General features: G+C 42.3%; 2 protein-coding genes and 1 long non-coding RNA gene across 9 annotated transcripts; 1 reads left to right on the top strand and 2 right to left on the bottom strand.

Moving 5' to 3' along the window:
• Positions 1-490: 490 nt before the first annotated feature.
• On the bottom strand, positions 491-15,388 carry LOC119075839. Its single transcript, XR_005087480.1, has 3 exons — positions 15,376-15,388; positions 2,752-2,760; positions 491-550 (listed from the first exon to the last, which is right to left on the bottom strand). It is a non-coding gene; the product is annotated as an uncharacterized LOC119075839 (long non-coding RNA).
• Positions 897-9,096, top strand: LOC119075789 (protein maelstrom homolog). Of its 6 annotated transcripts, none has more exons than XM_037182354.1 (8): positions 897-1,071; positions 4,823-5,009; positions 5,086-5,287; positions 5,359-5,502; positions 7,719-8,110; positions 8,173-8,427; positions 8,487-8,754; positions 8,859-9,096. In XM_037182354.1, exons 2-8 carry the CDS (start codon positions 4,881-4,883, stop codon positions 8,951-8,953), a joined length of 1,485 nt encoding a protein of 494 aa, XP_037038249.1. In that variant the 5' UTR covers positions 897-1,071; positions 4,823-4,880; the 3' UTR covers positions 8,954-9,096. The 6 variants fall into 6 exon arrangements, with proteins under 6 accessions (XP_037038249.1, XP_037038250.1, XP_037038247.1 ...); XM_037182355.1 differs by lacking the exon at positions 897-1,071 and adding an exon at positions 3,610-3,856 and having other exon boundaries at positions 4,866-5,009; XM_037182352.1 differs by lacking the exon at positions 897-1,071 and adding an exon at positions 3,610-3,856.
• A 609-nt stretch (positions 15,389-15,997) lies between the features above and the next one.
• LOC119075774 (RNA polymerase-associated protein CTR9 homolog) lies at positions 15,998-21,208 on the bottom strand. 2 transcript variants are annotated; one of them, XM_037182328.1, is made up of 12 exons: positions 20,951-21,181; positions 20,281-20,888; positions 19,799-20,222; positions 19,119-19,741; positions 17,969-18,179; positions 17,566-17,904; positions 17,383-17,501; positions 16,992-17,320; positions 16,487-16,912; positions 16,347-16,415; positions 16,204-16,282; positions 15,998-16,167 (listed from the first exon to the last, which is right to left on the bottom strand). In XM_037182328.1, the coding sequence occupies exons 1-12, from the start codon at positions 20,987-20,989 to the stop codon at positions 16,107-16,109; spliced, it is 3,327 nt and encodes a 1,108-aa protein (XP_037038223.1). In that variant the 5' UTR covers positions 20,990-21,181; the 3' UTR covers positions 15,998-16,106. The 2 variants fall into 2 exon arrangements, with proteins under 2 accessions (XP_037038223.1, XP_037038222.1); XM_037182327.1 differs by having other exon boundaries at positions 15,998-16,282; positions 20,951-21,208.
• Positions 21,209-22,291: the final 1,083 nt, after the last annotated feature.

The raw sequence follows: 22,291 nt of genomic DNA, 5'->3' as shown, positions 1-22,291 counted from the left end.
TACATCCGAAAAGCCTAGACCGGCCATCTGAAATGGCACTTATCCAACATCATAACTCTGGCCAACGCACTTCGAGCATGAATGGCACTGTAAATAAATTTGTTCCAAGGTTATTTCAGTTGTCAAAACGTCATCCATAGAGACATTTCAGAGAAATGTTAGGTTGGTATTCATGCGGCGAGAAAGAAGGAACATGTGAATGACAGTTGGCTTTATGGGAGAGAATGCGAGAGAATTTCATACGAAATCTATCCCATAAGTGCCAGCTGTCATTCACATGGTCCTTTCTATCTCGTCGCATGTGTACCAACTCAGCATTTCTCTGAGATATTCAAAAAAAATTGTCGTTGACGAATTGTTCGCAAAAGCGTTGAACGTCTAAATTACGAGAAAAATACCGAAATTTATGTCCAAGGCATGAAAATCATTTTTACCGTACGATGGAACAGATCTTGGCGTCCTGAAACTCGCCAGTGTATCGTACAACTGGAAATAGTAATCTATTTGACAGTTTGTCGACTATAATCACTTTAGCTTGAAGTGCGTTGCTCTTGCACAAATCGATCAACTGCCAACACACAAATCGAATATTTGTTCATTTTAGCACTGCAATAAACAAAATAAAATTCTGGCCACCCTACAATGTTTCGAACAGTTTACCTTACGCAGGGTAAAAATTGTGTTTTCATCGCATGCCATCACATCCATCGCGTTAATACATAAATATATCATAACATCTCATCTATGTGTTGGTGCGTGTAAAAAGGCGTGTAAAAACAGAAAATCTTTCGACTATACATGTATACATAAGCGCATGTGTACATAACAATGAAATGCGTAATCTTGTTAAATGGGGGTTCGAGGCATTAAATGTAGAAATGAGGAAAAAATGATCATCTGAGAATTAGTCGTCGTCGTCATCAGTAGTTCAGATTATTTACGTTCGCTGAATAAATCGTTTTGACATTCCAAAGTGCTCGGCTTCGAAGCAATTTCATTTTTTGCATGTGAAAATAACTTAGAAATTGAATTCAATAAATGTGACAACAAAGGAAAACAGGAAATCGAAAGGTGAGACATCCATTTTGTTTGCAAATGAAAACTGTACGACGAACGTCCGCGTCTTTTCTTCTTTTTTTTTATAATAATCCACCCTCTTCCTGCGTAGAAATGGAAAATGTGGTCGCCTATTTAGCGGCAGTGCACTGCAGTGTTTTTATAAAAAAAACTATAGACATTTTGCTGCAACGCACTACAAGCATGATTGATCATGGTGACAGCTGTCAAATAGATTTCTATTTTGTGAGGAAAATATTTTCTAATTTTGTTACACTGTAAAAATGTGGATGATACACTGTCCTAGTTTCAGTACTCTACTCCTAGAGCCGCTTAAGATTGAAGTGCGTTGATTGCTGTTATATTTGACAACAACCCGAGTGTCAAATTTTTGTCGATATATTCATTAAAGAGAAATTTTTCATTGTTTTTCCAACGAAATCATAAGATAGATTTCCATGTGTAAAGGGGAAAGTTTACCTAGCGTTGTACCAGAAGATTTTTGTGTCAAAGTACTAGTCATTAATGATATTAACGTGTCACATAATGGTACGGCTCTAGGTAATATGGTCCTTTTGTAGTAAAATGGATGTTTAGAAAAATGAAGTACAAGATTTGAAATCAACAAATTAAAAATGCTTTGATCGATAGTTCGATGCCAATGACAACTTTTTGGCATATGGTTGACTGTGATTTGCTTGCGTTTCACAAAATGTTGTGTCTGTCACAAAACAGATGGCCCAGGTTTCTAAGCAATTTTGTGATTTTAAAGAAAGGTAGAGATGGCGTTCATAGCGAACTTTCGTGCCACTGCACATCTGATTATATATGGCATTACCTTCGTCTATATCTACCTTGGATGAAGTCTCTTTCGACTGATCCTGCCGTTCGTTTGCTTGTTAAATAATTTTACTGAAAAATGTTTTGGTCTGTTCCAAGGTTAATTAAACTATCGAAACATCATCCATGTAGCCATAACCAAAAAATTATTGTTGACAAATTGTTCGTAAAAGCGTTGAGGTGGTAGGTTTGTTCATCGACAGAGATGCACATAACCTAAACGTCAACCAATTTCTTTGTAAATTTTTCGTTAACATTTTCGTCAAACCTGAACGTTGAGGTTAAGCTGCCTTCTGTGGATGAAATTGGACATTTCGAAATGACCCTGGAACAAATCTGTGGATCTCGTTAGTTTTAGGAGTACGGTGGAGCAGATCTATAGTAAGGTAAATATACATACTGAAGGTAACGCAAATCCAAAGTATATAAACACTGAAGGTAATGCAGACCCTCAGCGGATCAGAGAAATTACGGATCCAAAGTTTCAGGTGAATTCATTTTCGTATGTTGTCTAACTTAGACTTGTGCAACATGACGGCCCTAAATACTTCCAATTCACCACTAAATACAACTTGACGCAAACGAATTTTATATGTGTGCAACATAACGCCGCTAAATCGTTCCAGATTCACCACTAGATGCAACTTGACGCAATCGAATTCAATACGTGTGTAACACGACGGAGCTAAAATTCACCTGAAAGTTTGGATCCGTGTGTAACTGCGGATTTGCATTACCTTCAGTGTTTATATACTTTGCGCAAATCCGCAAGAACACACGAATCCAAGGTTCCGGGTAAATATCATTTTTATAACGTTGGACACAAGTCAAATTCACTTTGTTAGGTTGCAACACATGCCAAAACTCAATAACAAACAACGCAGTTCCAACAACATTATCATGCCAGATGTCACGGATGCAACATAACAAATCTTATATTCACCCGAAACTTTGGATCTCTTGCTGTTCTCTGACGGTCTGCGTTATATTCAGCACGTATATTTACCTTGACCTATAGGGAATCTGCTGTTTGGAAACTAAAGTTGAATAGGGCATGGATCTTGTTGACGTTTTCACCACTTGTCCGCAAATTTTCTTCAGCTGAATATGACGCCTTTGTAGGTTTCAGGGTACGTCGCCCCATGCCCTATTCAAATCAATAGTCCGTTTTCGAGCCGTTTTGCCTACATTTTCCAGCCGTTTACTTGACAGTTGGAATTAATACAATGCAAAAGTCATCTAAACAATAGAAACGTCACGTAAAAACGGATAACTAAACGGAGGCAAAACGCAAGGCTGTAAACTTTAGGGAGTCCCAAAGTTTACAGCCTTGTCAAACCGGACGACTGTGAATTATTCCTAACTGTACCTACACACAACGACGCGAAAGTGACAGATGCGAAATTTTTCTTTTGTTCTTTGACAGTAGGACAAAAGTAAAATTTCACATCTTTCACTTTCGCATCGCTTTGTGAAAGCACAGTAAAACTCAAATGGCAAAGATATTTGGTTTTGTAGTTCTATTACATTTTCAAGCACATTTCGTCGCATAAAATTACTTCAACCTTAGGAGTCGGCGCCTCTGTTTATCAGTGAATCACTGCTTCTAATAAGTATTATACGTGTTCTTATTTGCTTCTACCACTACTACGCGCCTTGTGTGTGTGTGTGACTATACAGCAAATAAATACGTCTTGTGAGGTTGTGAATCGCATTGGAATCTAGTTTAGATGTGAGACAAGAGGCATTCGGCTGTTGAAAGCGTGACAAATAAATTGCGTAAAATCATTCCATTTGAAGTGAGTTGAGCGCAAGTTAATCGAGTGAAAATTTGGTTTTGTATGGTTAAATAACTTAGAAACGGAGTTCCATGAGCTTATAATTGTACATATTATTAGCAGTTGTTGCGCAACAAACAGTCGGTCCTTTGTTAATTTGTCATTTTAAGAGGAAAGTGAAGGTAATGCAACAATTTGGTTGTGTCTGTGATAGATTTTCTTTCTTTCGTTTATTTTGGGGGGTGTAGCACAGCAACAATCAACACGTAATTCGATTTCCTTTGTTACAATTTTGTATGGAAAATTCGGACATTTTTTGGAGGCCGAGGTACATTACTGTCTCGTTGGGAAACATTTTTTGGTGGGACGTGTGGACAGGTTGTATTTCGAGGAATATGTCCCACACGTCGAAAAAACAGTTATTTGTGTACCTGTTTTGGACGATTGATTTGAGGCAATGTTGTGAGGTCTACAAGCGAAAGTGCCTCAGATCACTCGTCCAAAACATGTAAAAGAAGTAATTTTTCATGCAAAGGGCCGAAAACCAGCAAAAAAAAACCTGGAAAAAAATTGACCTAATTTTCGTCCCCGAATCCTAAAAAAAAAACATTTCCAGCGAGACACTACGGTGCTTTGTTGTCTTGCGACCAGAAATGCGAAAATCTGGTTTTTTGTTCAAACGGTTCAATTTTTCATCCTATGACGGGGAAACCTATTTTTCTCTTCGAATTTGCGGGAGGTGCCAAATGAAGAACAAATTCTTTTGTGTAAATGTTTTGACAGCTCCCACAAGTTCTTTGTTCAAACTCAATTTCCCCTTCAAAACACTTCCCCGTCATAAACAATCTTATAAGACGCAATATACTCAACATGCTGCGTCTGTCAGTGATGCCAGCAAATTTTGAGCGAAGTCGGCGAAGTCATAATGAAATGGACCTGGCTGTCAACACTGAGTTCAATTTACCTCCAGTGATGTCAGACAGATATTCCTTTCAGGCACTGCCAAAAAGTGAACACATTTTTACATAGAATCGACCCCCCTTCTCCCTTCTCCCTCAGTTATTTTCGTCATTAATTTTTGTGATGTTTTGTGAGGGACAATAACAATGTTCATCTAACGGAATTTCATTTTAATGTGGAACGCATAGATTGCCAGTCATCAAAAATCATTTTTGTTTTTGACAACCGCAGCAACATCGTGACAAAATGCCGAAAAAACCACCAAAGAACGGCTTCTTCTACTACATGTTGCATTTCAAAGAAGAAGAACGCCGGAAAGGACGTCATTATAATGCACTTTCAGACGTATCGGCTGCTGCGTCCACAAGCTGGCAGGTAACGAACTAAGGGATTATTTTTTGTGGTTATGATTTCCGGCTAAATGTCGACGAACTTCGTTCTTTGTGTACAGAACATGACGGCCCAACAACGGGGACCATTTGAGAAGCAAGCCAAAGAGATGAAATGCGGCCCGAGAAGAGAAGCGGAAAAGTACACGTCGCAGGGAATCGCTTTGTCGGTCATTGAGCGAGCACAGAAGAAGTTGGAACAGGAAAATCGCACCATGATGCGTACGATTCAGGACACCGTCGTGCATGGATTCACCAACAATAGTGAGTTTTGCGCTGCAAATATGATCGGAGTTTGGAGATGTAATTTGGAAATGTTTTTCCCCCGTCGTTAGCCATTGCATCGCAAGAATTCATCTTCATTTCCGGCAATTATTTTATTAACATCAACGAACACTACCTGCCCGCAGAGATTGCGATGGTGAGATTCTCGTTCGAACACGGAATTATCAGCAAATTCCACACGTACGTGGATCCAGGTAAGTTAAGCTAGCTTTTGCACCGTTGTTCGTTTTGTCTTCAATAAGTCTGCAACCTGCACACCACAGATTACGTCACGGGACTCAACGCGAACCTAAAAACTTTCGCTTTCCGGGTTGACGTTTCACTTTCCGGGTTGACCCGAACCTGAACTTTCGCTCTCAGGGTTGACACGAGCCTGAACTTTAGCTCTCAGTGTTGACTCAAATCTGACCTTTCGCTCTCAGGGTTGACACAAAGCTGAACTTTAGCTCTCAGAGTTGACACAAATCTGAACTTTCGCTTTCCGGGTTGACCCGAACCTGAACTTTCGCTCTCAGAGTTGACACGAGCCTGAACTTTAGCTCTCAGTGTTGACTCAAACCTGACCTTTCGCTCTCAGGGTTGACACAAAGCTGAACTTTAGCTCTCAGAGTTGACACAAATATGAACTTTCGCTTTCCGGGTTGACCCGAACCTGAACTTTCGCTCTCAGGGTTGACACAAAGCTGAACTTTAGCTCTCAGAGTTGACACAAATCTGAACTTTCGCTTTCCGGGTTGACCCGAACCTGAACTTTCGCTCTCAGGGTTGACACGAGCCTGAACTTTAGCTCTCAGTGTTGACTCAAATCTGACCTTTCGCTCTCAGGGTTGACACAAAGCTGAACTTTAGCTCTCAGAGTTGACACAAATCTGAACTTTCGCTTTCCGGGTTGACCCGAACCTGAACTTTCGCTCTCAGGGTTGACACGAGCCTGAACTTTAGCTCTCAGAGTTGACACAAATCTGAACTTTCGCTTTCCGGGTTGACCCGAACCTGAACTTTCGCTCTCAGGGTTGACACGAGCCTGAACTTTAGCTCTCAGTGTTGACTCAAACCTGACCTTTCGCTCTCAGGGTTGACACAAAGCTGAACTTTAGCTCTCAGAGTTGACACAAATCTGAACTTTCGCTTTCCGGGTTGACAAGAACCTGAACTTTGGCTCTCAGGGTTGACACGAGCCTGAACTTTAGCTCTCAGTGTTGACCCGAACCTGAACTTTCGCTCTCAGGGTTGACACGAAGCCTGAACTTTAGCTCTCAGTGTTGACTCAAACCTGACCTTTCGCTCTCAGGGTTGACACAAAGCTGAACTTTAGCTCTCAGAGTTGACACAAATATGAACTTTCGCTTTCCGGGTTGACACGAACCTGAACTTTCGCTCTCAGGGTTGACACAAAGCTGAACTTTAGCTCTCAGAGTTGACACAAATCTGAACTTTCGCTTTCCGGGTTGACCCGAACCTGAACTTTCGCTCTCAGGGTTGACACGAGCCTGAACTTTAGCTCTCAGTGTTGACTCAAATCTGACCTTTCGCTCTCAGGGTTGACACAAAGCTGAACTTTAGCTCTCAGAGTTGACACAAATCTGAACTTTCGCTTTCCGGGTTGACCCGAACCTGAACTTTCGCTCTCAGGGTTGACACGAGCCTGAACTTTAGCTCTCAGTGTTGACTCAAACCTGACCTTTCGCTCTCAGGGTTGACACAAAGCTGAACTTTAGCTCTCAGAGTTGACACAGATATGAACTTTCGCTTTCCGGGTTGACCCGAACCTGAACTTTCGCTCTCAGGGTTGACACGAGCCTGAACTTTAGCTCTCAGAGTTGACACAAATCTGAACTTTCGCTTTCCGGGTTGACCCGAACCTGAACTTTCGATCTCAGGGTTGACACGAGCCTGAACTTTAGCTCTCAGTGTTGACTCAAACCTGACCTTTCGCTCTCAGGGTTGACACAAAGCTGAACTTTAGCTCTCAGAGTTGACACAAATCTGAACTTTCGCTTTCCGGGTTGACACGAACCTGAACTTTGGCTCTCAGTGATGACATGAACCTGACCTTTCACTTTCCGTGTTGACCAGAACCTGAACTTTAGCGCTCAGTGTTGACTCGAACCTGAACTGTCGCTTTCCGGGTTGACTTGAACCTGAACTTTTACTTTCCGGTTTGACCAGAACCTGAACCTAACCTGAAATTTTCTGTCCAAGTTCCGTACCGGATGCGGGTCAGGTTCGAGTCGGGCTCAGGTGTAACCCGAAAATTCCAGGTTCGGGTCGAGCCTAAAATGTCAGTTCAGTTTAGGGATGAAATCCGGATTCGGTTTAACTTGAATTGAATGACCCGAACCCGATCCGACGAATCGCAATCTAAAAAACCAGACTTCAACCGCTCCCGGTTTTCCTCTTTCTGTTCCAGAAAAAGTGCCAATGGGCTACCTGTTCGATGCGAAAGACAATTCGGAGAAGACTCATCGGCTGCCCATACCTCCTAATTCCAAGGGCGAGAGGAACTATAAATGCATTTTGGACCAAATGAAACAATTCATGGGCGAGCCAATGCCGATCCTGTTCACGTCGAAAGAGACCATTCCCATGATCAAGTCATTCATTCAATCGTTCATCGATTTCGGCAACAACGACGACATCGATGCCTATCGGGTGTATCAGTTGCATCTGTTGTTCTTCGAAATCAAGGAGATGGCCGTCAAAAACAGTCCGACGGAACGAAAGTCATTCAAATCGGTTCACATTGCCGAAGAGCATCTGCGACGCGATGATTACGCGTATTTGGCCGGTACGGCATGCTCGGTGAGTTGAGAACATTAAATCTGATCGGGATGGCGACAATAATTTTATCTGCTTGTCAACAGTACCACGAGGAACTGGATTGCGCGAAATACTGTGCTCTGGCCCATGTTCAAAACTGGGCGTACATTTTCCTGGATCACATCTGCGTCGACTTGTCGATTGGCCTAATTTCCGGCAAACATTTTCCGCCCGAAATCGACATCAGTCACGTACAAGATGCCACACAGAACGACTTATCGGTCAGCAATCTCAATGACACTGAAATGAACGTCACCAACGACACCAAAAACCGAACGTACACGGAGTACACGGACGAGGTTTGTGTGCATTCGAACCGGAATCGGTTGAAAGCAAAATTGAAATTTTACCATTTCAGGCACAATCATCTTGTGCCGCAACAGCATCGCAAGCACCGTCTTATTGGTCCGGACGGCCGCAGAGACCGGAGTTCGTTCAGAGCAACGACGAAGCCTTTCCGTCATTGGGCAGTCGCAATCGTAAATCCGGTCCAGCGGCAAAGCGTCCCAATCAACGTGTCATCGACGATCCGTGGAATACGTCGACATCGTCAAGCGGTAGCAATCCGTGGATTCAACGTGGCGAGTTTGAAAGCGATTCGGACGAGCCGAGATCATTTGTTGAATGTGAGTGTTGATCGACAGTTGTAGAGTTGCGATGCTTCATTCAATATGCGTGTGAGGCTCTTGTGTGTGACCATCTAAAATGCGAAAATTTTCCTATTTTTCAGCTGAGTTGAATTCATCTCATTTGCGGGGTATGGGTCGCGGTAGCGCACTGTATCGGATGGAATCGGGCTTCGGACGCGGTGGTCATCGCAAATAGCTGGTCCATCTCAGCTCCGTATTCAAATTGTTAAGCCAACGAGAATTTTTGATTAATTTTTTTTTGTTAAATGCAACTTCTGCATTGCTGTCCCTGACACCATTACAAAACGAAAGTAATAAAAAAGAAAAATGAAATTCGGATTCAGAGGGATTTTTTCATTGGAAACTCACACACCGTTCCAAAGCTCTAGTTATTGGGAAGCTGCGGCAATCGACCAGGAAACCCACATTTTTCACCATTGTTCTGAGGGATTCTTCTGAAAAACAGCCGACCGAAATCGGACTCATTCTCCAGTGGACTTTTTTTCTGTGTGTGTGTGTGTGTGCCACTTCGACCCTAGAAGCCCACATTCGTAAGAATTCTTCGAATCTTGTGTGGCTAGTGCGAGGTGATCAAAAACGAAAACTTACACTTTTCTTACAGAAATTTCTCGAGGTACACGAGCCATGCAAGATCGTGTCTGGTGTCTTTAGAAAGGTAATTTAATAATCCCAACAAAAATCTCTTCGAGAAAAGTGTGACGCAGCCTTTGAAGTACAATTTCTAAAATGAATGAAATCGCTAGAGTTGACGCTTTCAGCTTCGTTACGCAAAAATTAAATTTTACACCCAATTTTAGTTCAAACAAGCTGGCTCAGGTTTTCTCATCATCTGCCAAATAATTTTTACCAAAAAAAAATTTGACTCGAAACAACCAAAATTTTACCAAAAAAATCTGCGCCGCATGTGGCAGATAAATTTTCTTGCTGGTCCTGAACATTTGCCACTTTGCGACGCAGATTTTTTTTGGTAAAATTTTGGTTGTTTCCAGTCACATTTTTTTGGTAGAAATTATTTGGCAGATGATGAGAATAACTAAGCCAGCTTGTTTGAACTGAAATTGGGTGTAAAATTTAATTTTTGCGTAACGAAGCTGAAAGCGTCAACTCTAGCGATATCATTCATTTTAGAAATTGTATTTCAAAGACTGCGTCACACTTTTCTCGAAGAGATTTTTGTTGGGATATCAGTCGTTTTAGAAGTTTTAGAACACTGCTTTTTATAACAGTTTATAACAGAAATTCGGAAATTTGGCAAAATTTGAAAATTTGGCAAAAATCGAAAATTTGACGAAAATCGAAAATTTGACGAAAATTGAAAATTTGACGAAAATCGAAAATTTAACGAAAATCGAAAATTTGACAAAAATCGAAAATTTGACGAAAATCGAAAATTTGACGAAAATCGAAAATTTGACGAAATTCGAGACGAAATTCGAAAATTCGAAAATTCGAAAATTCGACGAAATTCGAAAATTCGACGAAATTCGAAAATTCGACGAAATTCGAAAATTGGACGAAAATCGAAAATTTGACGAAGAACTTTGCTGAAGAAAGTAACTCTCTATCTCTCATAATCGCAAAAATATTAGTCCTTTCATCCTACGCTCGAGTAGCTCAAAATTTGGTCACTTTAATCACTCTAGCTCAAGCGAATCTGCCCCGATTTTTTTAAATTATTTTTTTGTTCGAATCGTGTTACGAATACCTTTCATTTGATGGGTCGCACGCCTCTGTAGGTTTCAATACAGCTAAGCTACAGCCGAAAACGCGTTCCCGACCCTCGAAAACCACACTCAGAAACCACTTCGAGGCCAATAAAACAAAATTCTGGTTTATCCTGGGGTAATGGCGTATCACATTTTCATTTTTATGCCCACCCTGAGACTCCTGCAAAATTTCATGGAGATTGGCTGACTGGTTTCCGAGATCGACCGTCGATAGATAGATAGAAACATACAGAGTAAGTGGAAAGATTTTGATTGTTTGGAAAACGTTAATTTGGTGCATTTTCTATCAAAATGACCAACTTCAAAACGATGTATCTCCGGCAATTTTAAACCTACATAGTCGAGTGATAGCTCGTTTTGCTTGTATTTGAAGCGCGAATAAGATACAATAGGATTGGTGGTGATACAGGCCAAAGGAAAGAAACTTAAATTCTCGGCTATATATAAAGTTGCCGCGTCTCAAAAAATTTTCTTCGTTCTTTTTTTGGAAGTTAGACTGCGTCAAGTCCTCCGCTAACGCTTCGGACATGATTGTTTCGGGGCAAATATGGTAGCGTCTACGATGAAATATGACAAGTTGAAATGTTTAAGTGCTCATATTTCATCGTAACTTGCTTCCTAACCCCCAAAAGACCCTATTTGCCCTGAAACAATATAAAATTACCTTTCTAAAGACACCAGACACGACCATCTATGGCTAGTGTACCTCGAGAAACTTCTGTTGGAAAAGTGTGAGTTTTCAGTCTTTTTCGGTTGAAAACTTCAACGTCACAGTATGGATGAATTTTAAAACGAATAAGACCCTACTTGCCCCGGAAGCACAAGCAATTACGGAAAATGCGTCCGATTTCGGTGGGCTGTTTTTCAAAAGAATTCCTCCAGGATATAGGATGATAAGAAGTCGGTTTCAAATTCGATTTATTGTGGATACCGAAAGTCGATCGCAGAAAATCATTAACATGGGAGCTGCGGGAATGGGCCGAGAAAACCATTATTTTCGTAATTGGTCTTTCCTCCAACTTGAAGTGTACTGGAGAATGTCTAGTGGGTCTGAACGTGAAAGGTATTTTATTTGCAATTGGTGCCCCTCTTTCATCAGATGAATGTGTAGCATTCAAAGACTACTCTTGTACCGGAGCTATATTTGAATGTCTTCCGCAGACTTTCACTGACTTAATGAATACAAGCAAAGCACGTCCCCTGTTTGCACTAAATGAATCACACGAAGCTCTCGCACCTTAGGCTTACATTTTTCTGTCAAAAATGTAAGCCCAAGGGCCGAAGGGCTTACATTTTTCAACTTTCGTCCCCAGCAGACAGCTTATAAAACTTAAGAGTGATATCGCCAAAACATCGAACAAAATCGGACATTTTGGGACAAGGGGTCACGAATATTGTTGAGTTATAACTCATTCGATTCGTTGAACTGTTGTGAGTGAAATGTAGTACTACGTTTGGTGAAATTTATTTTGTTGTCGACGATCGAGGTCAAGAAGTAAGGTTCTGCCAAATGAGCCCCAAAATCATTTTCTTGCGATTAGTCGGGGGAAACAATTTTTGAGAAAAAAGCCTTTTTAGCTAGCCTTAGAGGCCTTGATGACCTGTTGGTGATTACAATGATTTTAGGAGAAAAAATAGGTGATTTTCCCAGGTCACCGACCGCCTGCAGTCCGTGACACAAGTCAGTGATATGGCATGTAAGGTAAGATTGCCTATAGCCTCAGTAGTACCATGCTATGCAAAAACATCCTTGGATAAGTTTCACTGCAATGGGCTGGAGCAACTTTAGTGGGAGTCTACCCCAAATCGACGAAATTTTATCGCTTTTTTCCCATTTTGTTCCGCTTTTTTGAGGTTTTTTGTGCGCCTATTCATTATTTACCGCTGATAAGAGTGATATCAACTAAAAACAAGAGTTTATCGATGTATCCACATATCCAAATACAAAGAAAATGAGGTATCGTTTCGTCACGAATAGTAAACGGTAACACGTTTCGTTCGCCCTTCGTTGAATAAAAGATTTTTTTTCAACAATTTTGGTCGAGTCAAAGCAATACAACACTTCGGACATTTAGCGGACTTTTAGCTGCTAATCCACTTCCTTCAAAACAATACAAAGCTGCACATTTTTGAACAGTAATTGCGTCTCCCGCAAGGATTACTACTGAGGTGCTTTCTCCTTTCGAGTAGCACGACTCTGGGTCGTTTCAGGTTCAGCCAAAAATCCGAATATTGTTCAAATGCGTCGTGTGGGGTATCGTTGCAAAGGTGATGAAATACAGTTTCAGATAAAATTCAATTTTGGACAGTAAAATACATTGAGTGCCACCCTGTAGTTCAAAGTTCGCCAAGATATTTCGGTTTTTTCGTATTCTGGGTACCTAAGCATTTTTCGAAAATAAAAGAAATGGGCAGAATTTACTTATTTTACCATTACAGTCTTCGACATTTCAAATGTCTCACTGTCATTTTTTTCAAAGAATGTCATTGTGAATTCGCAATGACACAATGAAATTCTCAGAAAAATTTGACAGTGAGACATTTGAAATGTCGAAGACTGTACACGTCATTCAAAAACGAAATAACCAAAAAAAAAAATAAAAAAAATATTTTTGACACTTTTGAAATACCCTATGAAAAAGTGCACTCTACGCGGGATATCTCTTGAAGTTTTTCAAGGCTGTATACTTTGAGGAGGTCACGCAGACCGCCATTTTATTAGATACGCGGGAACACACCACTTCTGATGATTTTACATGTAAAAAAATTCACCACATCATCAAGACGACGAGAATCATCAGAGTAGGTGAATTTTTGTATGAAATCGGCCATTTTATCATCAACTGTGGTGTGTAACCCGCGTATCTGTATCTGCGTGACCTCCCCAAAGTATACAGCCTTGGAAGTTTTTGACCGATTTAATTTTTTTTCGGCCATTTTGGATATTTTTTTGTCAACAAAAAATATGACGGTTAAGTTAGCTCAAAAGTTTTCTCAAAATTTTAGCGATATCGCTAACCTTGAACGATTTTGCGCTACAAAATCAGTTAGCGCTATTTCGTAGCACTAAATCAATTTTGAGAAATCTTCAGACATTTGGAATTTTGAGAAAACTTTCAGATTTTGGGATAACTTCGGTCGTTTCGTATTCTGAGAAAACTGTCAGATTTTGGGATAACTTCGGTCGTACGGAATTTTGAGAAAACTTTCAGATTTTGGGATAACTTCGGTCGTCTCGTATTCTGAGAAAACTGTCAGATTTTGGGATATCTACGGTCGTACCGAATTTTGAGAAAACATTCAGGTTTTGCGGTATGTTCCGTCGCAGTCTATACACCGAAAATTTTGAGTTTGGAAAAGAAAGATCCCGTAGAATCGATTTTTTGATGTTTACGATTTAATTATGGCGAATTAGTGGATCAAGGGTGTGTCGATTTCATTGATGCATTGTACGAAGGGTTGTGTTTCATTTCATTTCAATATTTTTATTAACGAAAAATCTCGAAAATTTCTAATTTTTTCATTTTAGTATTCAAAAAATAGCTAACGCCGACCCGTACGAAACACCTATTCGTATCAAAAGCCTTTACTGTGAAACTCTTCATTTCTTTTACTTCATTCTCTACTGAAAAGCTATTCTCCCTTTAAAATCACTTACATTATCCACTCTTTGCCTTGTTATCATATACAAATAAATTGCCGGAGGCAATATAGACAGCACCGTACGAAGTCAAATTTCATAAATTCCTATTTAAACAGCTATATACCGCTATATTTACCTATATTTTCCTATAAATAAACATTTCACAGATGAATATGCTATTATATAGCTCTATATGCCTGTATATAGCTCAATATAGCTGTATATAGGTATATATAGATGTCCATATATGGAATCACTGAAACCCCACACACATAACAAATTATTTCCATGTTAACAGAAACTCTCTAAGTATCATTTTTCCCAAGATATTTCTATTTTACTAAAATCCAATATGGCCGCCGGCAGCCATTTTGTTAGGAGACCGGAAATAGTACCGACGCTTTACATTCGTTAATACCTTTCAAACAAAAAAAAATTCATGAAATTCGGTCAAAATTTACTCGAGATATTGTCAAAATACACCACGTTCACTGTACTTCCGAGTAGCCAGATAAGAGCTCACTCCAAGAGACCTAGCTCACGCTCCGGAGAACATAATTTCATAAAAAAAAATTTCCCTGATTGGTACGGTTAATACCTATCTAATAAAGCTAAAACAGACGAAATATGTTCAAATGTGGCCGACCTACAAGCAAAAACTGCTTGCCGCCCTGTGCCTGTTCCACACCAAGGGGTCTAACTCACGAGTCGGTCATCCGATTTCCATAAACTTTTTTTTTGTCGATCGGTATTGTAAATACCTTTTATTTGACGTATCACTTACAAGTTTAACGTTTAAATGTCCGGAGATATCTTCGAAAAACCGTAAAGCACTTATTGGGCCACAGCTCGGGAGGGGTCGATCCAAAATCACTCATCTTCGAACTTAGCCAGTCTTTTGACATTACCAAATGAAAAAAAAAGAATTTTCAAAATCGGATGCGTTTTACTCAAGTTATCGTGCAGACATACGGACAGACGGACATTTTTTTTTTCACTGATTTGGCATCTCTAGACAACCACAATAGGTTTCCCCTTACTCAGGGAGTCCAATTCGACGTGTTACAAACGTATGCGTAAACCTTTAAGACCCCAGTACTTCGTACGGGTCTAAAAAGTGCACTCTACGCGAGATATCTCTTGCAGTTTTTGACAGATTTAAATTTTTTTCGGCCATTTTGGATATTTTTTTGTCAACAAAAAATTACTCTAGAAAAAACGTTGAACATTTAAGAATTTTATACAACTTATTCCACATCGATATCTGTTTGGAAATGAGCATGAAAATTCAGTGAAGCCAAAGTGACATAACGGCCGCTCCCGGCGGAACAAGTGAGCTGCCGGAGTTGTTCCTGATGATTTTGGAATCAGCATTCCATACAGATCATAAAAAAATCATAAAATCAATTTTACCGCAATTTGCACAATCTTTTGCTTAAATATAGCGGACAATGCGAATGCGTCACCCTCATCGATATCACTTCTTTTGTAAGGATTTTTTTGGCTGATACATGCACTATCTGACTTGAGTATTACCTGTCAGGACAATAGTAATGTCGCAGAAATCTTCTAACGATCTCGAATCGACCGGGGACATCACTCTGTTAAATATTGTACAATAAATTCAAAAGCCACCCTTCACCGGTGACGGGACATTTCTGCACGGTTAATATCGTCAGTTACGATCGTTTTTTCGACGATAATTTCGTCTAGAAAAACGACAACATCGTTCAGGCGACGATATTATCGTTCTGGACGACATTAACCGTGTAGAAATGTCGCCTATACCTCTTCAATGGCCGAAATACCAGTCAATTCCAATAAGATTCGGCCAAGAGAAACATCGCAATTTTTCTGCTCCAATTTTTGTTTATTTGATTAATTCAAAATGATACAATGGGTCGTGTAACTATGTCAAGCTGGGAAACCGGAATAATGAAATCAGCCGAAGACGAAAATCATTCCGAATGGCTTTTGGATGATGATCGCGATCGTGAACTTCTTGATCCGGATTTTGATCTCGAACGTGACTTCGAACGTGACTTTGACCGAGACTTCGAACGAGACTTGGAACGAGACTTGGAACGTGACTTCGAACGAGAATGCGACTTCGATCGGGACCTCGATTTTGAACCTAAAATTTTTCAAAATGGGCGTCGGTTATGCTTCGGTCGATCAGTTTCGTATTCTGTACTTACGTGAGGCACTTCTGGCCGATCCACTCGATCGGCTGCTCGATGATCGACTGCGTGACTTTGATCGGCTTGCTGTTGGAATAGCGGAAAACGGATCGGTTAGCAACCAACCAAGCAAAACGATTTGACAATGCGAAATTTACCTGCTCGAGACCTGGATCTGGATCGCTGCGAACCAGAACCGGACTCATCATCCGACACAATGCGTTTCGGTTTGGATGGACCGTCGTCGCTGTCATCGTCGCTGGCAATTTTGAGCTTATCGTTGTCACTGTCCGACTCGCTGGTTGATATGGTCGCTTTGGACACGATCCGGCTGTTCTGCTTCTGTGTGAGTCCCTTGTCTTTCTTCTCCTTTTTCGGTTTCGGTTCCTTCTTCTTGCGACCACGTTTCTCACGCGGTGCATCACTATCACTGTCGTTGCCCTGCTTTTCGCGTCGACGTCGTACCGACGATTTCTCCTTCTTCTGTCGCTTCTTCTTGTCGAATTCTTCGGCTCGTGTATCACTTCCACCACTGCCACCCGAATCGGACACATAGTCAGCACCCTTACGTGGTCTACCGCTTCCTAAACAAAACGGACGGAAATTGAGTGTGAGGTTAGAGAAGCAGCCACTTCGACACCACCACATGCACACCAAACGAACCTTTCTTCTTCTCCGCAAATGACTCCGAGAACAGCAATGCATTCTTCGTCTTCTCCATGTACTCTTGCCGCTTAAGCAGCAATTCCTCCTTCGTGCGATTCCGTTCTTCTTCCAAACGTTTCCGCTCTTCCTCCTGTAACCGTTTGAATGCGGCACGATCGTCTTCCTGTTTCTGGCGAATTTGCCGTTCCTCCATATCGATCTGTCGTGCTGTTATCACGTGATGTTGAGCTTGCGTTAGTAAATCCGAACACTGGCTGGCCTCGGCAGTGGCCAGTTCGACATTGAAACGCGTTTTGTCACCGTGCGTCGCAAGGTAGGTAAAGTATCTGAGAAAGGGAGGAATTTAGCGCATGGACCGATCATCGGATCGACTGGAGAATGGACTTACTTATGCGCCAAGCCCAGTTCATGAACGGCCTGTAGCACCACTTCCAGAACGGATTTTTCGTCTTTCAATATTTGCATAGCCAAACGCTGCAGCACCAGTGCGATGTTGAACAGAAGCAACTGGTAAAAGCGACAGAAGTGCATTATTGGTCGGCTCAAGGTCTCACAAACTCAAAAAGGTTACCGTATCTTGCGGTGCAACTCGTCTCGCTTTCAAGAGCGTCATTTTGGCTTCCTTCAGTTTACCGGCACGGAAATAAGCCCTGGCCAGGTACTGCATCACTTCGACGTTGTTGTGCTTGTAGAACTTCTTCAAACAGTTCTCGTACATTTGAATGCCGCCCACGTACTGCTTCTGTTCCACGTAAATGTGAGCGATGTTCAGCCAAACATCACTGAAATCGGCGGTCGCTTCACGCACCTGGGCGAATATGTCACGCGCTTCGATGAAACAACCTTTGTGCGCCAGTACGGCACCGATACCGTTCGTTGCCCAGATATTTTTCGGATCGTTCCGCAGAACCTGTGACAATTGTGAGTGGTCAACGATCGGTTGATGTACGGGACGTAAAGTTATCGGTGTTTACCTGTCGATAGATCGCGAGTGCTTTCTCTTGGTGTTTCTTCTCCTTGTCCTTGTCCTTATTGCTCTGATGTAGTGTTTGCAGCCAGAAGTTACCCAATGCGATCAGCGAATATGCGTCGGTCGATGTGGACGGATTCTTTAAAATGGTTTCGAAGTTCTTCTGACCCAGAATGAACTGCATTTTAGCCAAATGTAGATTGCCCAGCAGAGATCTGTAAAGGGGATGACTATGAAGCAGGACTTAGAATTCAGAGAGACGGCGAGTCGGCACTCGTTTCGCTATTTCCGGTCGTTTCCCTACTTCCGGTCGTTTCACTTCCGGTCGTTTCTATACTTCCGGTCGTTTTCCGATCGTTTCGCTATTTCCAGTCGTTTCCCTACTTCCGGTCGTTTCACTTCCGGTCGTTTCACTTCCGGTCGTTTCACTTCCGGTCGTTTCACTTCCGGTCGTTTCACTTCCGGTCGTTTCTATACTTCCGGTCGTTTTCCGATCGTTTCGCTATTTCCAGTCGTTTCCCTACTTCCGGTCGTTTCACTTCCGGTCGTTTCACTTCCAGTCGTTTCCCTACTTCCGGTCGTTTCTATACTTCCGGTCGTTTCTCTACTTCCGGTCGTTTTCCGATCGTTTCGCTATTTCCAGTCGTTTCCCTACTTCCGGTCGTTTCACTTCCGGTCGTTTCACTTCCGGTCGTTTCACTTCCGGTCGTTTCACTTCTGGTCGTTTCACTCCGGTCGTTTCTATACTTCCAGTCGTTTCCCTACTTCCGGTCGTTTCTATACTTCCGGTCGTTTCTATACTTCCGGTCGTTTCTCTACTTCCGGTCGTTTCTCTATTTCCGGTCGGAACTGAAAAAGACCCGGCTGCCAACCGAAGAAGGCGGATGAATTGAAGGTATTGAACTGCGCGTGAACCTGAAGTTTTCGATTTCGGGCTCGACCCGAACTTGAGCAAAACTTTCTGGTTCGACCCGAACTGCACGTGAACCTGAAGTTTTCAATTTCGGACTCGACCCGAACCTGAATTCGTTCGACTCGAGCTGAACCTGAAATTTTCCGCCCGAGCCCGGCCTGATCCTTCCTTAAAACTTCAGATTCGGGTCATTTCCCTATTTCCGGTCATTTTCCCGCTTCTTTTCATCAACACTACGTACCTCGTGTCCGGATTCTCCGTGTTGATCTTCAGTGCGTCCTTGAAGAAATCCGACGCGACAAAAATCAGCCCCTTGTCCCTTGCCATACAGCCGAGTCGCAGGTAGCAATCGATGTAATTCGGATGTTCCTTCAGAATGTCCTTGTACAGTTTGTCCGCCTTGTCGAAACAGCACATGGCCTCGTTCAACCGCGCCAAATTGTACGTCATCGTGACGGCAATCGAATCGTAATACGGATCCGATTGGGCCTCGACTTTGGCCCGATCCAATGCCATTTCCAGTTTACTTTTGGCCTCTTGCAACGAATCCAGCCGGTAATGCAATGCGGCCACATTGTTCAGAATTTCCGGCGGAATTTCGGTGTTCACCTTATCGGCCAGGATGTGCGTTGCCGTTGCGTACGCCTGCAACGAACCGACCAAATCGTTTTGTTCCAGGATCTGAGCGTATTCGATCCATGCTTCCACATCGTCCGGAAACTGTTCGGTGACCTTCTTCAGATGGGTCTTGGCCAGGTCGCGTTTCGATTGGGAATTGGAATTGGCGTACAGCGAGCCGAGAATTTTCATTGTCTCGTAATTGCCCGGCTGGGCTTTCAGAACCTTCTCGAAACATTGGGCAGCCTGAAACGAACGGGAAAGCGTAAATTTGACGGATTACCAAGCGATGGCCGTGATTACGTTCTCAGTGTCACCGCGATAAATGTACATCTGTCCCAGTCCGTAGTGCGGCAAAACGAAATTTGTGGGCGCAAACTGTGTCGACTGATAGTAATACTGGAACGCCTGGTCATAATCTCTCTGGACGTGGAAGGAGCGAGCCAATTGGTAGCAACTTTCCGCTCGCATCGCCTCATTCTCTGTGTTGTGGAAAGCGTGCAACGCCAAGTGTTGCACCTTCTGGTAGTCTTTCTTGAAGAAGAAATGATTGGCCAGATGGTTCAGCACCATCGGATTGGTGGAATCGACGGTGTAAGCTTTGGACAACATTTGCACGCCCAAACGATTCGCTTCCGGTTCATGCAAATTCAATTGCGAAATGGCCAGACCGACCAAAGCACCGACACAATTCCCATCCAACTGTTTAGCCCGCTCGAATGCCAATCTGAAAAGCGAACGAGTGATTGAACGAACGAGTTCCCAACCGATTGATCCAGACCTACCTAGCCTTTTCATGATGTCCCATCTTCAGAAAGCAGTGACCCATTCCCAACCGAACCGCTGCCGGACAATTCGGATTCGTTCGCAAAGCTTTCTTGTAGAAAGCCAGCGCGCCCCGGAAATCCTTCTTGTTGAACGCAATGCAAGCCTTGCCCAACAGTGACGGTATGTTCGACGGACACTGATTCAACACGAAATTGAACTGCGCATCGGCCTGGTCCATTTTGTCGCCTTCCAACAGGCAGAAATACGCTCGGCCCAGCAAATGGTTCTGATCGTACATGATGATCTTATCAGCCGTTGTGTACAGATGCGTAGCCTTGGTGAACAGTTCGCGTTTCTTGTCTTTGGACTTCTCACGATTCGCCTCCTGGACATAATAGGCAGCCAGCATATCGTACGCTCGCATCTGATCTTTCTCGAAATCGCGGTAGTCGATGTTGCCTTCGGTACGGGCGCAATCGAGAATTTTCACAAACTCTTGCGTTTTGTTTTGCTTGTAGTATGCGACGGCAACGTTGACCCAGGTGTTGATTTGCGAACGTTCCTGTCTCAGTATACCCAGCACTTCGTCGCCATCGGGCAATTGTTCCGGATCTAATTCGATAACCTGTGCGGTAAAGAAATGGTTACGAAAACGAACGACAAACGAAATCGCCGTAAGAACTTAACCTCGTCGGTATCGCGGAGCGGTATTTCAATTGCAGCCATGGCGTTGTTTGATACACCGAACAAAAATGTAGAAAATGTGACGGCGACCGGATGAAAATTCGCTTCAAATTGTTTGGATCCCGTTACGTGAGCTCCAACATTCACAAAATATTTCGAAAAATTACTTTTTTTTCCAAAGGGACGCGTAATAACAATTTCAGTTCCTCATTTGAAAACTGTCAAATAGACGTCAAAACCACAATAGCGCAGTGTTGTCAGAAATGGAGTTTTGTTGATATCCCGGCAAAAACTCTTTCAGAGCAAAGTTGGACGCAGTCTACAGTCTATATCATGTCCGGAGCGATAGCGGAGGACTTGACGCAGTCTAACTTCCAAAAAAAGAACGAAGAAAATTTTTTTGAGACGCGGCAACTATATTTAGCCGAACATTTCAGTTTCTACCTTTTGGTTTATATCACCACAAAACACATTTTATCATATTCTCGCTTCAAATACGAGCAAAACGAGCTATCACTCGTCTATGTAGCTTTAAAATTGCCGGAGATACATAAGGCTCGGAACGGGTCGGGTTCGGTCAGACCGGAACCCGAACCTGATCTTGACCCGAACCGGAACTAAGACTTCGGGTTCAACCCGAACTTGACCCGAACCTAAATTTTCGATTTCGGGTTCCAACCGAACCCGACCCGAACCCGAAGTTATTCAACCCGTACTTGACCCGAACCCGAATTTCCATTTCGGGTTTGACCCGAACCTGACCTGAACCCGAGATCTTCAAATAAATCAGGTCCGGTTCGGGTTAACCCGAAATTTTTGGCATTTTTTAGTGTAAAATTTTCGGGTCACCCGAACCGGACCTGATCTATTTGAAAATTTCGGGTTCAGATCAGGTTCGGGTCAAACCCGAAATGGAAATTCGGGTTCGGGTCAAGTACGGGTTGAATAACTTCGGGTTCGGTTGGAACCCGAAATCGAAAATTTAGGTTCGGGTCAAGTTCGGGTTGAACCCGAAGTCTTAGTTCCGGTTCGGGTCTAAGACCGGTTCGGGTCATAATCTGAACTGATCAGGTCAACCCGAACCCGTTCCGAGCCTTAGATACATCGTTTTGATTTTTTTTTTTTTTTTTTTTAAGTGTTGAAATATTTATTTAAGAAATTTGCATATACCAAGAAAAGGTGGTCAGGCTAAGCCTTCATCCCAACCTGTAAAAACTTGGATCTTTTCAGATTACATTATAAATAAAAAATTTCTTCCAAAGGTTTCGCCGCAGGAATTGTTCCCATTACGCAACTAGCATTGAAGCGTTGAATAGCCAACGAGATTCTTTGTGTTAGATAAAA

The sequence above is a fragment of the Bradysia coprophila genome, unplaced genomic scaffold (genome assembly GCF_014529535.1).
Source record: "Bradysia coprophila strain Holo2 unplaced genomic scaffold, BU_Bcop_v1 contig_232, whole genome shotgun sequence".
Classification (NCBI taxonomy): Eukaryota; Metazoa; Arthropoda; class Insecta; order Diptera; family Sciaridae; genus Bradysia; species Bradysia coprophila.
The sequence above is the reverse complement of the archived record's forward strand: the minus strand, read 5'-3'. Positions and strand labels throughout refer to the sequence as shown.